The 13,206-nt window shown below is 37.2% G+C and overlaps 1 protein-coding gene across 2 annotated transcripts in view; it reads left to right on the forward strand.

The window, feature by feature from the left end:
* KIF11 (kinesin family member 11) overlaps positions 1-12,493 on the forward strand; it is a 56,254-nt gene extending 43,761 nt beyond the window's left edge. The window contains exons 18-22 of one of the 2 annotated variants that reach the window (XM_055081060.1): positions 3,529-3,808; positions 6,224-6,446; positions 7,678-7,829; positions 8,718-8,876; positions 11,082-12,493. In XM_055081060.1, coding sequence (XP_054937035.1) covers positions 3,529-3,808; positions 6,224-6,446; positions 7,678-7,829; positions 8,718-8,876; positions 11,082-11,213 — 946 coding nt within the window. In that variant the 3' untranslated portion in view covers positions 11,214-12,493. The remainder of the gene's footprint in view (positions 1-3,528; positions 3,809-6,223; positions 6,447-7,677; positions 7,830-8,717; positions 8,877-11,081) is intronic. The other variant, XM_024121374.3, reaches the window with a different exon arrangement.
* Positions 12,494-13,206: the final 713 nt, after the last annotated feature.

The raw sequence follows: 13,206 nt of genomic DNA on the forward strand, positions 1-13,206 counted from the left end.
TATGTTTCTGTGAATGTGGTTTTTGTTCCACAGGCTGGAGGATTGTAGTTCTTCTTGCTTCTGCTGTCTGCCCTCTGGTGGATGAGGCTATCTAAGAGACTTGTGCAAGTTTCCTGATGGGAGGGACTGGTGATGGGTAGAGCTGACTGTTGCTCTGGTGGGCAGAGCTCAGTAAAACTTTAATCTGCTTGTTTGCTGATGGGTGGTGCTGGGTTCCCTCCCTGTTGGTTGGCCTGAGGCAACCCAACACTGGAGCCTATCTGGGCTCTTTGGTGGGGCTAATGACAGACTCTGGGAGGGCTCATGCCAAGGAGTGCTTCCCAGAACTTCTACTGCTAGTGTCCTTGTCCCCACGGTGAGCCACAACCACTCCCTGCCTCTGCAGGAGACCCTCCAACACTAGCAGGTAGGTCTGGTTCAGTCTCCGCTCGAGTCACTGCTCCTTCCCCTGGGTCCCGATGCGCATACTACTTTGTGTGTGCCCTGGAAGAGTGGAGTCTCTGTTTCCCCCAGTCCTGTCGAAGTCCTACAATCAAATCCCACTAGTCTTCAAAGTCTGATTCTCCAGGAATTCCTCCTCCCGTTGCCAGATCCCCAGGTTGGGAAGCCTGATGTGGGGCTCACAACCTTCATTCCAGTGGGTGGACTTCTGTGGTATAAGTGTTCTCCAGTCTGCGAGTCACCCACCCAGCAGTTATGGGATTTGATTTTACTGTGATTGCACCTCTCCTACCGTCTCATTGTGGCTTCTCCTTTGTCTTTGGATGTGGGGTATCTTTTTTGGTGAGTTCCAGTGTCTTCCTGTCAATGATTGTCCAGCAGCTAGCTGTGATTCTGGTGTTCTCACAAGAGGGAGTGAGAGCACGTCCTTCTACTCCACCATCTTGGTTCCTCCCCTTTAGATGTGTTTTAGTTGCTCATTGAAACATTTTTATGATGGCTACTTAAAATCCTTGCCAAATTGTTCGAGCATTTGAATTATCTCAGTGTTGGTACCTGTTATCTTTATTCATTCAAGTTGTGATTTTCCAGAGTGGTTTTTAATTGTATCTTGAACATTTTGACTATTATGTTAAGAGGTTCAGAATCCTATTTATGTCTTCTTTTTTAAGTAGGCAGGTCCTGGGCCACTTTTTTGAGCTGTGATTCCAATAACAATTTAATTTTCAGAACATTAGCAGTTTTATTCTGGCATGCTTCGTTCCTATGCTATGCATATGTGAAAAATATGTATTCTGCTTTTGATGGATGAAGTGTTCTAAACACATCAGTTAGGTCAGGTTAATTGGTAGTGCTGTTCAGGTCACCTGTTTCCTTACTGAGTTTCTGTTTACTTATTCTATCAATTACTAATAGAGGGGTGTTGAGATCTCCAGGTACAATTGTAGATTTCTCTATTTCTCTTCTCAATTCTGTCAGTTTTTGCCTCATATAAGTGTTGCTCTGTTGTTAGATGTATACACATTAGGGTTGATACATCTCTGATAATTGACCCTTTTATCATTATGTAATGTCCCTTTTTACCCTTGATAATTTTCCTTATTCTGAAGTCTACTTTGTCTGAAATTAATACAAAGACTTCAGTTTTCCCTTGATTGCTATTTGCATAACATAGCTTTCTCCATTCCTTTACTTTTGGCATAAGTCTTTTTTTTTGTTTTTAATTTATTTTTGGCTGTGTTGCGTCTTTGTTGCTGCACACAGGCTTTCTCTAGTTGCGGTAAGCGAGGGCTTCTCATTGTGGTGGCTTCTCTTGTTGCGGAGCAGGGGCTCTAGGTGCAAGGTCTTCAGTAGTTTTGGCTCGCGGGCTCTAGAGCACAGGCTCAGTAGTTATGGTGCATGGGCTTAGTTGCTCTGCGGCATGTGGGATCTTCCCAGACCAGGGCTCAAACCCATGTCTCCTGCATTGGCAGGCAGGTTCTTAACCACTGTGCCACCAGGGAAGTCCCTTGGCCTAAGTCTTTATATTTAAAGTGGATTTCTTGTAGACAACATATAATTGGGTCTTGGTCTTTTATCAAATTTCACGATGTATGGCTTTTATCTGGTGTGTTTAGACCATTCTCATTTAAAGTGTTGATATAGTTGGGTTAAAGTCTACCATTTTGTTTTCTGTTTGTTGCATCGTTTGTGCTTTGTTTCCTTTTTTCCTTTCCTAATTTAAGTTGAGCATTTTTATGTTTTCATTTTGTCTCTCCCATTGACTTATCATTTATACTTTTAGAATTACTTTTTAAAACTGTTTTTTCTAGGATTAATAATATATATTTTAAAATAATTTTAATCCACCTTCAAATAATTTGCTGTTTCATGTGTAATGAAAGGACCTTAACAGTATATTCCCAATTCCTCCTTCCTGTCTCTTATGCATTGTTTTCATGTATTTTACTTCTATATATGCTATATTTACCCAATACATTGTTACTCTGATTATCTATTTTCTTTTTCAGTATGGCTTCTAGAAATTTTTAAATTACTTATGTGGCTCACATTATATTTCTACTGAATGATTCTGCTCTAGAATTCTGGCTATCACCTATCCTACTACCTAACTCCTATCATCTGTTTTTCAGTCCTGTTGTTGGTCCTATTCATTATATCATGTTTCCACTCTGAATTCTTCTTTCTAGATTCTGAATCTAGAAAGTGTTTCCCCACTTTTTATTCCGAGTGGGTTTTGATTCCTTGAGGGGATATATTTGTGTTGATAGCCTCCAAGCTTACCACTTAATTTTCTTTTCCTTTTTCAATTATTTTCACTTAATTTGTAGTTGAACTTCAGTTTTCAGCACATTTGCTTCCTCACGTGATTTGCTCACATGGTGTACCATCTAGTGGTAGTAGAGGGTAACCTTCATTCCCCAAAGTTTAACTCTACTCCTGTGAGATGACTTTGAATGCTATTATAGGGAACTTTACTGAGAGAAGGAAAACATCAATGAATTTTAAATGTACATTTTGATATTAGTTTTATATCATGGTTATGTTACATTGTACTATGTGTGCTATATGTATGGTTTGTCTCACCCCAATATAATTTTCTTTTAATTATTAGATAGCTTTAGAGTTGACTTTGTTTTATAATGTTTATAATTTTTATGATTTATTTTGTATTATAGGCAAGGCAAAACTGCGTAAGAACAGAATAACTAACTGATTGTGGACAGTTTAGGGACTAAACTAGAGGCTAGAGGCTGTAGGAGGTATCCTTAAGTAACATAATTTAGTAGGAGGAGTAAAACACATGGGCAGAGTTCATTTTAATAACCATATAGTTAATATTCTAAGAGGTACAAAGTAAAGTGTCATATCTGGAAAAGGTTTTATAAGAAAAGAGAGATTTTCAAAGGTCATTTAGTCATAGATGTGATGTCAGTCTGCTATGAAAAGACAATTAAGGGCTTGGGCTCTGGAATTAGACTGCTTAGGTTTGAATGTGCCATTTTTGAGCTGTGTGATCTTGGGCAAGTTATGTATCCTTTGAGTCTTAGTTTTTCAAGTTAACAGTGTTATTCTCTTTTCCTATAGGAAATCTAAAGATATAATCAGCAAAACAACTTCTCACAGTGAAAAATTTGGTGCTAATTTTGAAGACTTGTCAGCGGAACTCAGACATTTTAACCAGGAAGGTACAAAACTGGTTGAAGAGTCTGAGAAACACTGTGATAAACTCAGTAGCAACCTTGAAATAATATCTCAAGAGACTGAACAGAGATGTGAGGCTCTGAACACAAGCACACTTTGTTTTTCTGAACAGTGGGTATCTTGCTTAAATAAAAGGGAAGAGGAACTTCAGAATTTATTGAAGGTAATAACTTTATAACTGGAACCTCCTTTGGGGAGAACAGTGATAATCAGCAAATTAAATATTCTTGGCTAAGAATTGGTTTCAAAACACATGATATTTTAAAGTATAATTTTTTTTTTTTTTTTTGGCTGCATTGGGTCTTCGATGCTGCGCGCAGGCTTTCTCTAGTTGCGGCAAGCGGGGGCTACTCTTTGTTGCAGTGCGCAGGCTTCTCATTGTGGTGGCGTCTCTTGTTGCGGAGCGCAGGCTTCAGTAGTTGTGGCTCGCGGGCTCTAGAGCGCAGGCTCAGTAGTTGTGGCGCAAGGGCTTAGTTGCTCCACGACGTGGGATCTTCCCAGCCCAGGGCTCAAACCCGTGTCCCCTTGCATTGGCAGGCGGATTCTTAACCACTGCACCACCAGGGAAGCCCTTAAAATATAATTAATGACTTAAAATTTTAAGTGTAACAGTTGGTATGCTTATATATGATCTTGTTTCACGTGTTTCCTAGATCTTCAAATTATTTAACATTTATCTGATCTGTCCTATATCTGTGGTTTTTGACTTGTTAGTTCCTTCAGTTAAGAGCACCCCATCTTTTGATATATAATACTTTTCACTTATGTATGCTTTTTACTTTTCTCCAGGTACATTCAAACCTGTTATTGCTTTAATTATTTAGGATATTGTTCTGGTTACTCAGAAGATATCTGATAGATTTGTGGGTTTGCTTAAACTTAACACTTGCATGAACCCTTTGTGGCTTGGTTTTTCTTCTGTGCAATAAAAGGATTTTACTAATATTCTCAGGAGTTAGGTAAAAGAACTTAAGTATTTTAAGCTATATAAGCTATTTTCACTAAAAGGAACCATGACTAGTGGAGAAATAGGTAATTTCAGGTTTGGAGCAGGATGTGTACCAGATGAACCTACAGATCTTGTCATACCAGAAAGTAAGGAAGCTGTTAAAGATTAGTGGGGCTGTGTCAGAAAGACTTAGGAGCCAACTTGATGACACTCCCCTGTTTAAAGGTGGTACAATTTGAGCATCAAAAAGAGTAATTGCTACAATAGATTAAGATACGTCAAATAAGTTAAAATTGATGAATTCATAAAAATTTAATTAGTCTCCTTTGTATCACGCTAGGGAAGCAAGAAATGATTCTGAGAAGTGGTAAATAAAGAGAAACAATTGAGCATCCACCTGTCTTTCCTGAAAGAACTCTATCTTGGTTCAGCAGGGTAATGGATGAAGAAAACTATTTCAAAGAAGAATCCCAGCTAATAAAATGCAGAAGAAATGACAGAATTAGGATATCACAATTTTGCAGCCCTTAGTGAAATAATCCCTGTGGACATTAATGACTGCTTACACCATTTGATCAAAAGCTGAAGGAGATGTTTATAATTAAGAGAGTGACCACACTCTAACACACGGATTAATCTTCTTTTTTGGCTGTGCCACATGGCTTGTGGGATTTTAGTTCCCCGACCAGGGACTGAACCCAGGGCCTCGGTAGTGAATGCGTGGAGGCCTATAACCACTGGACCACCAGGGAGTTCCCCACACTGATTAATCCTAATGTGAGAGACACGACCAGGCATTATGTGCTTTCAGTACCACCTATGAAATATTCTTGCCCCAAAGTTAAAACCTTATTAAGATCAACCCTTTAGATCTAACTAATTTGTAGAAAATACAGAGGACAGATGAACATGTGAAAATAACAGTTAGAGGTGCAATCGACAAAATCCAGAAATTGAGATATTCACTAGAGCACAAAGACCTGGTTTCTTCAATGAAAATTTTTTTCAAGGAGAAAAGTATGAGGAAGGATAACTTATATCAAGAGAGAGTTAAGACTAGGGGGCCTTAAGCCCTGGTTTTCCTGGGATAGTCCTTGTTTATATCTATTGCACTGGGGTTATTATTATTAATGGCCCTTTTTACTCTGAGACTATCTCAGTTTGGATGATAAATTATATAGTCAATTAAGACATATCAACCAAATATAATGATGAATTCTGATTCAAACAAGTCTGAAAAACAGACAATTGGTGAAATTTGAACACTGACTAGACATTTGATATAAAGAAATCAATGTTAAATTTTTTAGAAGTGAGAGTCTTCTTAAGAAGCTCTTAACTCTTAGAGAAGTATGCTGAAGTAAATGGATGAAATGATATAGGATTTGCTTCAAAATAATCCTGGTGGAGAGCAGGAGTAAGTGGCCAATCTTGTTTGATCTATATACCATGTAGTAATAAATGTTGAGGCTGGGGAGTGAATATAAGGGGGTTATTATTATTATTTCTACTTTTGCGGTTTCTAAAACATTTATTATGGAAAATTTCAAGGTAAGGAGAAGTTAAATATTGCATAGAGCACCGACAACTTTGATTTTAATAATGAAGTCTCATTTGCATCACTTACAGGTTGTACAACAAGGTTGTGAGGCTTCAAGTTCAGAGATTACTGAAAAATTAATTGGACATAAAGCAGCTAATGAGAACCAGCATAACATTCTTCTTGGTCAGATAACTATTGATGAAGAAGAATTAATGACACAAAGTCAAGAACTTAATAAAACCGTAAAAATTGGTTTGACTAAGCTTAATTGCTTTCTGCAACAGGATCTGAAACTGGATATCCCAACAGGTACTTTAAAAGGGAAATGGAATTGTTAAATTTTTTGAAGTTGAATTCAACTGTATATAGTGCTAGATGTTCAGAAAAACTAGGTCCTGCCATTACCTGATAGGAATTTGCCATCTCACTCTGATCAACTCAAATATGGAAAAATTAGAACCCCAAAATAGCTTTGATCAAGCATTAAATGATGCACATGACATATACTTCCAGACGCTTGGGCATCATAATTCAGTAAAAGTTTACAAACATTCAGGGAACTGGTTTTGGTTAAGAGAGCACATTTTAAAAGCAAATAAAAAGAAAACCAACCATCTATCTAGCACTGTTTATAAAAGGACATTTTAATACCAAAAATAGTGGAGGAATGTAATTAAATAAATCTAGTTTAATGCAGAGCTTACCACATTGCACATTTTCTTATGTGTACCTCTCATTTTGTCATGACTGTTAGATTGGCATTTAGGAATTACCGTTTTGGGAGGTCAGAGATGGCAAGGATCAGTGTAGGCTATAATGATTCAGGGATGCCTTCATGAAAGAAGGTATAACAAACTGTTTCACACAGGATGAGTAATTGAGTTATTCATTAGATTGTGGTAGGGGTTGCACACCCTGTAAGTTTAGTAAAAATCACTGAGTGAATTTTGTGGTGTGTAAATTACACTTAAAAGCTTTATTTTTTTATTTTTTATTTTTAACAATTATAAAAGAGGATGGCACTACAGGATGTCAATTTATTTTTTCCCCAAGACTCTTGATATTTATTGTCCACTTTTCAATGAAATTAGGAATATAAACATTAAGTGAAAAGGCAAGTGCCTGTGTAAATTATGAGAGCATGAGTTATTATAAAGAAATGTAACTGGTTAATATTTAGCTACCACCAAATTTAGTGAAATGATTATCCCTGTCAAACTGATCATGCTGCCATTCCTCAGAACACTGAATACTTTTAGAGCCTACAATACATCTTCTATACATGCTCAGAGATGGAAAATTTCATGTTTTGGTGTAGGTGGAATCTTGAAAATGGTTGAGTCTATTTAAGATCAGTTGTCAAGTTAGGAAATATTTTAAGCAACATATGCCTGACAGCAAGACTGATTCTCATATGTGGCAATGGTTCTATTTTTGGAAGACAAAGATTTATTGGGAGGTATAAGATCTAGCATTAAAAAAAATACCTTACTCATATCCCACACTTCAATTTTTACCACTTATATTATGTCCACTAAAGGTACGACACCACAGAGGAAAAATTATTTATACCCATCAACACTGGTGAGAACCCAGCCACGTGAACAGCTCCTTGATCAGTTGAAAAGGAAACAGCCTGAGCTGTTAATAATGCTAAACTGTTCAGAAAACAACAAAGAAGAGACCAGTCAGGTAAAATTTATTTTAGGCATCATAACTTTAGAACTCTCCCATGAACTCTTTAAAAAAAAAAAAAAAAAAAATTTATTTATTTATTTATATATTTAGGCTGTGCCAGGTCTTAGCTGCTTCAGGCAGCTTCCTTAGTTGCGGCATGCATGTGGGATCTAGTTCCCTGACTAGGAGTCGAACCCGGCCCCCCTGCATTGGGAGCGTGGAGTCTTATCCACTGCACCACCAGGGAAGTCCCTCCCATAAACTCTTGGTGTCATCATCTTCACGAGAAGAATTTTATTCTTTGCTCTTCAGTCCTACCCTGTCTCATTAAGGATAGTTGACTGCTAAGCCTGTTTCTTTTAATTGGGCCATTTTTTATGATTAGACTTATAGATAATTATAATAGACAATGTTTATGTTATGCTTATTATGTGCCCGACACTGTTCTAAACACTTTACATATATATTTACTCAGTTAATTGTCTCAATAACTCTATAAGGTGAATGCTAGTACTATCCCCATTTTAACAGGTGAGGAAACTAAGAATTACCTTGTCCTAAGTCACAAGGATGGAGCTGGAATTAGAACCTAGCTCCACAATCTGTGCCCTTAACTATAGTAATTATAGAAAAGTTGGGAAATTGGAAAGTAACAAAGATAAAAAATAAACTGTAATCTCTTTATTCTGAGATTACCATATTTAACATTTTACTATAGGTACTTCTCTATATGAAAACATAATAGGAATTATTTTCATTTCTTTGTAGACTTCCTACTGATTTTGTTGAGGTTTAACTTTTATGTAGTGGACATTGTGTTATTTTCAAAGAAGAAAACTGCCTTTAATTGTGTGAAGGTTTTTAAGCCCTGGGACTTAATCACTTATCAACTTCTTATTTTAGGACTTGGATGAAGAAAAGGCGGTTCTGGTGCACACTGTTGAAGAACCTCTAAGTCAAGAGCCATCTGTAGACACTAGTTTGGATTGTTCATCAAGTGGTGGGGTTCCATTTTTCCAGGTACCTGATTATACCCTATCAGATAACCCTTCCACATCTGATGTAAGTCAGTCATTTGCTATTCAATATAAAGGCATTACTCTTGGTGGGTGGAATAGAAAAAATATTTTACTCATTCCTTTGGGATGGCTTGTTAACTTAGCTTTCTGATTTAAATTATTTACACCAGTATGATAATCGATTAGGGGTTTTTGGTAGGATAAATAAAGGCAAAATATGACTTAATCCCATCCTTAGCTGGTAATATTCTGCTGTTATATTTATCCCTTTTCTGCTTCCAACATACTCAGAATGATACTAAAAACAGTCGTTTCTCTCTTCCCTCCACCTTTGACATGGAAGTCCTGGAGCCTGTCTCTGTCTATGATCAGACTTCGAAGACTAAGAAGTTTAAAAGATTGAGAGACCAAATGCCTCTCTGTTAAATGACTGATTCTCCAACTTCAGGCTTTTCTCCTATTCACTATTCCCCCACGTAGCCTCCTGCCTTGATCTTGTGTGTTTAGATCCCATGCCCTCTCCTATCACCTTTTCATCACTGTTGGGAGTATGGCACTGTAAACTGTCTACATCTTTCCCTCTAATTTGAAGTCATGAGCCTAGACAGTCTGTGAGGTAAGGATTTCCTTACTTACGTAGGACATTGATGTCTACATTTTATAGTTGAAGTGCTGCTTCTGATATGTATATGCTTGTACCTGTCTTTAATAGACCTGCAGGTCTTTCCACCAAGATCTAAAGATTCTCCATCCCTGATTTAAGCTGTTAAAACTTCTAGCTCAGATTTTATTAAATTCCTCTCTGTCTGCATCAAGGCAGTTTTATCTCCAAAGTCTTCCTACCTTTTGCTTCATTCTTTACTATTAGAAAACTCTAGATATATTTCTTTCTATTTATCGACCCTCTCTTCTATCTTATAAGGTTAAGAAAAGGGGGAAAGTTAAGAGAAGAGAACCTTAGTGACTACTTAATCCCTGTTTGGAAATCCTTTCATTATTAAAGTTTATGATATTTTGAAGGCCAGGCTTAGTGGTTCATCTATGGCCAAGAAGTTCCTATAGTACCAGAAAAGACTTGGGATTGGATTTTAGACCTTTAGCTGAAGTCCAGAAATTATTTTTACTCTGATAGCAGTCTGATATGGGGAAATTTTCTGGGTTAAAAACTTTAAAGTTTGTTTATGATTTGTCTAAGAATTGATGAGTGGGTCTGCAATGAAAGTCGTCAGTTACTTAAAGCCTCTCTAAGGGCAAGTACAAGGATTCCAATGAAATATTTCCAAATGAGAAATATGAAATAAGTTTTTTAAAAGATAAGATACAACTTAAATAAAAAGTGCCTTGAGGTAGCCTGTATATCAGATTCTGTGCTTTAAATAGAATTGCCTTTTATTTGTTTATTTTTCACCCACACTGCACCTCTTGTAGGATCTTAGTTCCCTGACCAGGGATTGAACCCAGGCCCTCAACAGTGAAAGCACGGACTCCTAACCACTGGACCACCAGAGAATTCCCAGAATTGCCTTTTTTTTTTTTTTTTTTTGTGGTACGCGGGCCTCTCACTGTTGTGGCCTCCCCCGTTGCGGAGCACAGGCTCCGGCCGCGCAGGCTCAGCGGCCATGGCTCACGGGCCCAGCCGCTCCGCGGCATGTGGGATCCTCCCAGACCGGGGCACGAACCCGCGTCCCCTGCATCGGCAGGCGGACTCTCAACCACTGCGCCACCAGGGAAGCCCCAGAATTGCCATTTTTGTACAATAACAAATCTTTGTTTCCCTAGAGCAAGATTTCTAGCAGCCACACTATTGACATTTTGAGCTGGATAATTCTTTGTTGTGGTGACCTGTCCTATGTATTATGTTTAGCAGCTTCCCTGGCTTTTGTCCACTAGAAGCCAGTAGCAACCCCCTCGTTTTAACAACCAAAAATGTCTCCAGACAGTACCAAATGTCCCCTGGGATGCAAAATCCCCCTACTGAGAACCATTGCCCTACAGTAAAATCTGTAATTATTCCTTGGAAAATCATACAGAAAATTAATATTTCTTTCACCCCCCTCTTGGTGATAAAATGAAGAAGGCATTCATTTCTACTTGCCAAATTGTTGGCTCAAATTTGTGCTGAGTGTTTTCTAAAGTTTTCCACATCTAATTTCTTGCCTATAAACCAGAGAACTTTGAAAATAGAATATGATTAATATGTATCAGATGTTACTTTATATTGACTTAATTTTCCCCCTTAAATCCACAGCATAAAAAATCACATGGAAAAGATAAAGAAAACAGAGGCATTAATCCACTGGAGAGGTCTAAAGTAGAAGAAACTACAGAGCAATCTGTTATGAAGAGCAGATTACCTCTACGAGCCCAGAACAATTTTTAGTTAACTTGAGGACTGGTAATTTTACTTTCTAAGAAAAATGAAAAATAAAACCTGTAACCCCAGAACTTGAGCCTTGTGTATAGATTAAAAACGAGTAGAAAATATCAAGGCAGTACTGTAAATTTAGTTGAATTTATTATCTACCCATTTTTTCTGTCATTGCTGTAGTTTACTGTATATTAAGTTGGGTTTCATTTGGCATTTGCATTGAGTAAATATGTATTTCTAGCTTTTGATATAAAATAGCTCTTTCATAACAAATGAAAAATATTTTTCTAGTATATTACTAAATAGCAGATATATAGAAGCTGCAGTGTTCTTTTAGGCTTGAACTTATATAGGTAAATATCACCAGCGCATGGTTTCAGGAAGGACCATATCCTTTATTTTCTTGGTATGATTGAATTATGTTTATATTTGCTTACCTCCTTCCCTAGACTGTTTCATTCTGCCTTCTCAGCAAACTTTCTCCCTTTTTTTTGTCACCAAACCATTTGTAGAGCTACAAAATGGTTTCCATTATTATTATGAGATAGCCAGAATTTTACCTAGAAATCTTTTACACTTTTCTGTGGTTATCTCTAAAATTACTGTCAATAATAAACACAACCCTAGAAGTATCCCTTCCTTCAATATTTTAATTTGTTTCCCCCTAAATATGAAAGCATTTCATTCCTTTATGAGGCCTAACACATTAGTCCCCACAGAGTTCATAAAAAGCCATCTTCTCCAGAATATAGATTGCTATTATGAGAGAACTACCTGGAGTTCTGATTAATGGCTTTGTGCCCCTATTTTGAAGCCTGTATCTTGTGCAAAAGGTCAAAGTGTTTAAGCGCTTTATGAAGCTATTAATTATGACTATCATTTATATTCTTTTGTTTACCTGGTGAAACTTTTTGTTGTTCTTTGTATATAATAAAATATGTGTGTATATATTTTTCGCTATTGAAATCTTAACCCTTATTAGAAGGGCCCTGACAATTTTGATCTGGCAGCCAAATTTCTGGAAGTTGAGATGTTTCAGCATGAAGAACCAGAGCACTTAGAAGGAATATATGTGAAGAATAAATTTTGTGCACACATCAAGTTTAAGTGTATAAATTCAGATTTGATTCTGATAGCTAAGTAAAACCAAACCCTGTTGGAGAATTAGAAAATGTGCTACTTCAAGGAACTAAGTTTGCCTTGCAGAGTACTAATTATCTTAATAAAAATGATCATATAATTTCTCTGCAAAATCAGATGTCAACATAAGCTATGGATAATATCTAAAAAAAATAAGCTACCCTCAGTAAATCCATGATTAATAAATTTGGTTTCTACATTAACTTATTTGTCTCATTATTTCTTATTTGGCAATGGGTATGTTTACAGAGTTAAGCCAGTTGTATTAAAATTCCTAAAATAAACTTCTACAGAAGTACCAGCAAGGAAGAAGGGCCTTGGTAAACATCCCAGCTTTCAGTTGCACTCGAAGGGGCTATGATTTAGTGTAAGATTAATGAGAAACAGATTGGGCCTCACAGGGCCTGAAGTCCAGCTTTAAGTCATCTCATTCCCTAAGTTTTAAAGTTATCTAGGAATGCTAATGCAACTGGTTGAACTGCCTGACAGAAGCAAAAATAAATCTGGAGAATTTTAACATCCAGAGCCTTAAATTAGCTCTAAATTTTAATATACAATGTCAAGGACTCAAAAAATAACCCTCAGCAAAAACAGAGTAGGTAGCTTCAAGGACCCATTCCTCCTCAGAGGCAAAAACATTCAGAAACAATTTTGTCAGAACTGAACTTGGAAGCAAATGTTGAATCAAGAACAAAGTAACTTAAAAACTAGGAAAGCTTTTTGGTGTTTTACTTGCCCTTGTTCCATTCCCCTTCCCAGCTCTGGTGGTCTTGAAGACATGCAGAAGCCCATCGTTCTCAGAGTGAGACCCTGTTCCCTGGTCCTGAAGGAGCAGAGGAGATGTTAATCTCAGAAAGTTGTTTGT

The sequence above is a fragment of the Physeter macrocephalus genome, chromosome 20, assembly GCF_002837175.3.
Source record: "Physeter macrocephalus isolate SW-GA chromosome 20, ASM283717v5, whole genome shotgun sequence".
Lineage (NCBI taxonomy): Eukaryota > Metazoa > Chordata > Mammalia > Artiodactyla > Physeteridae > Physeter > Physeter macrocephalus.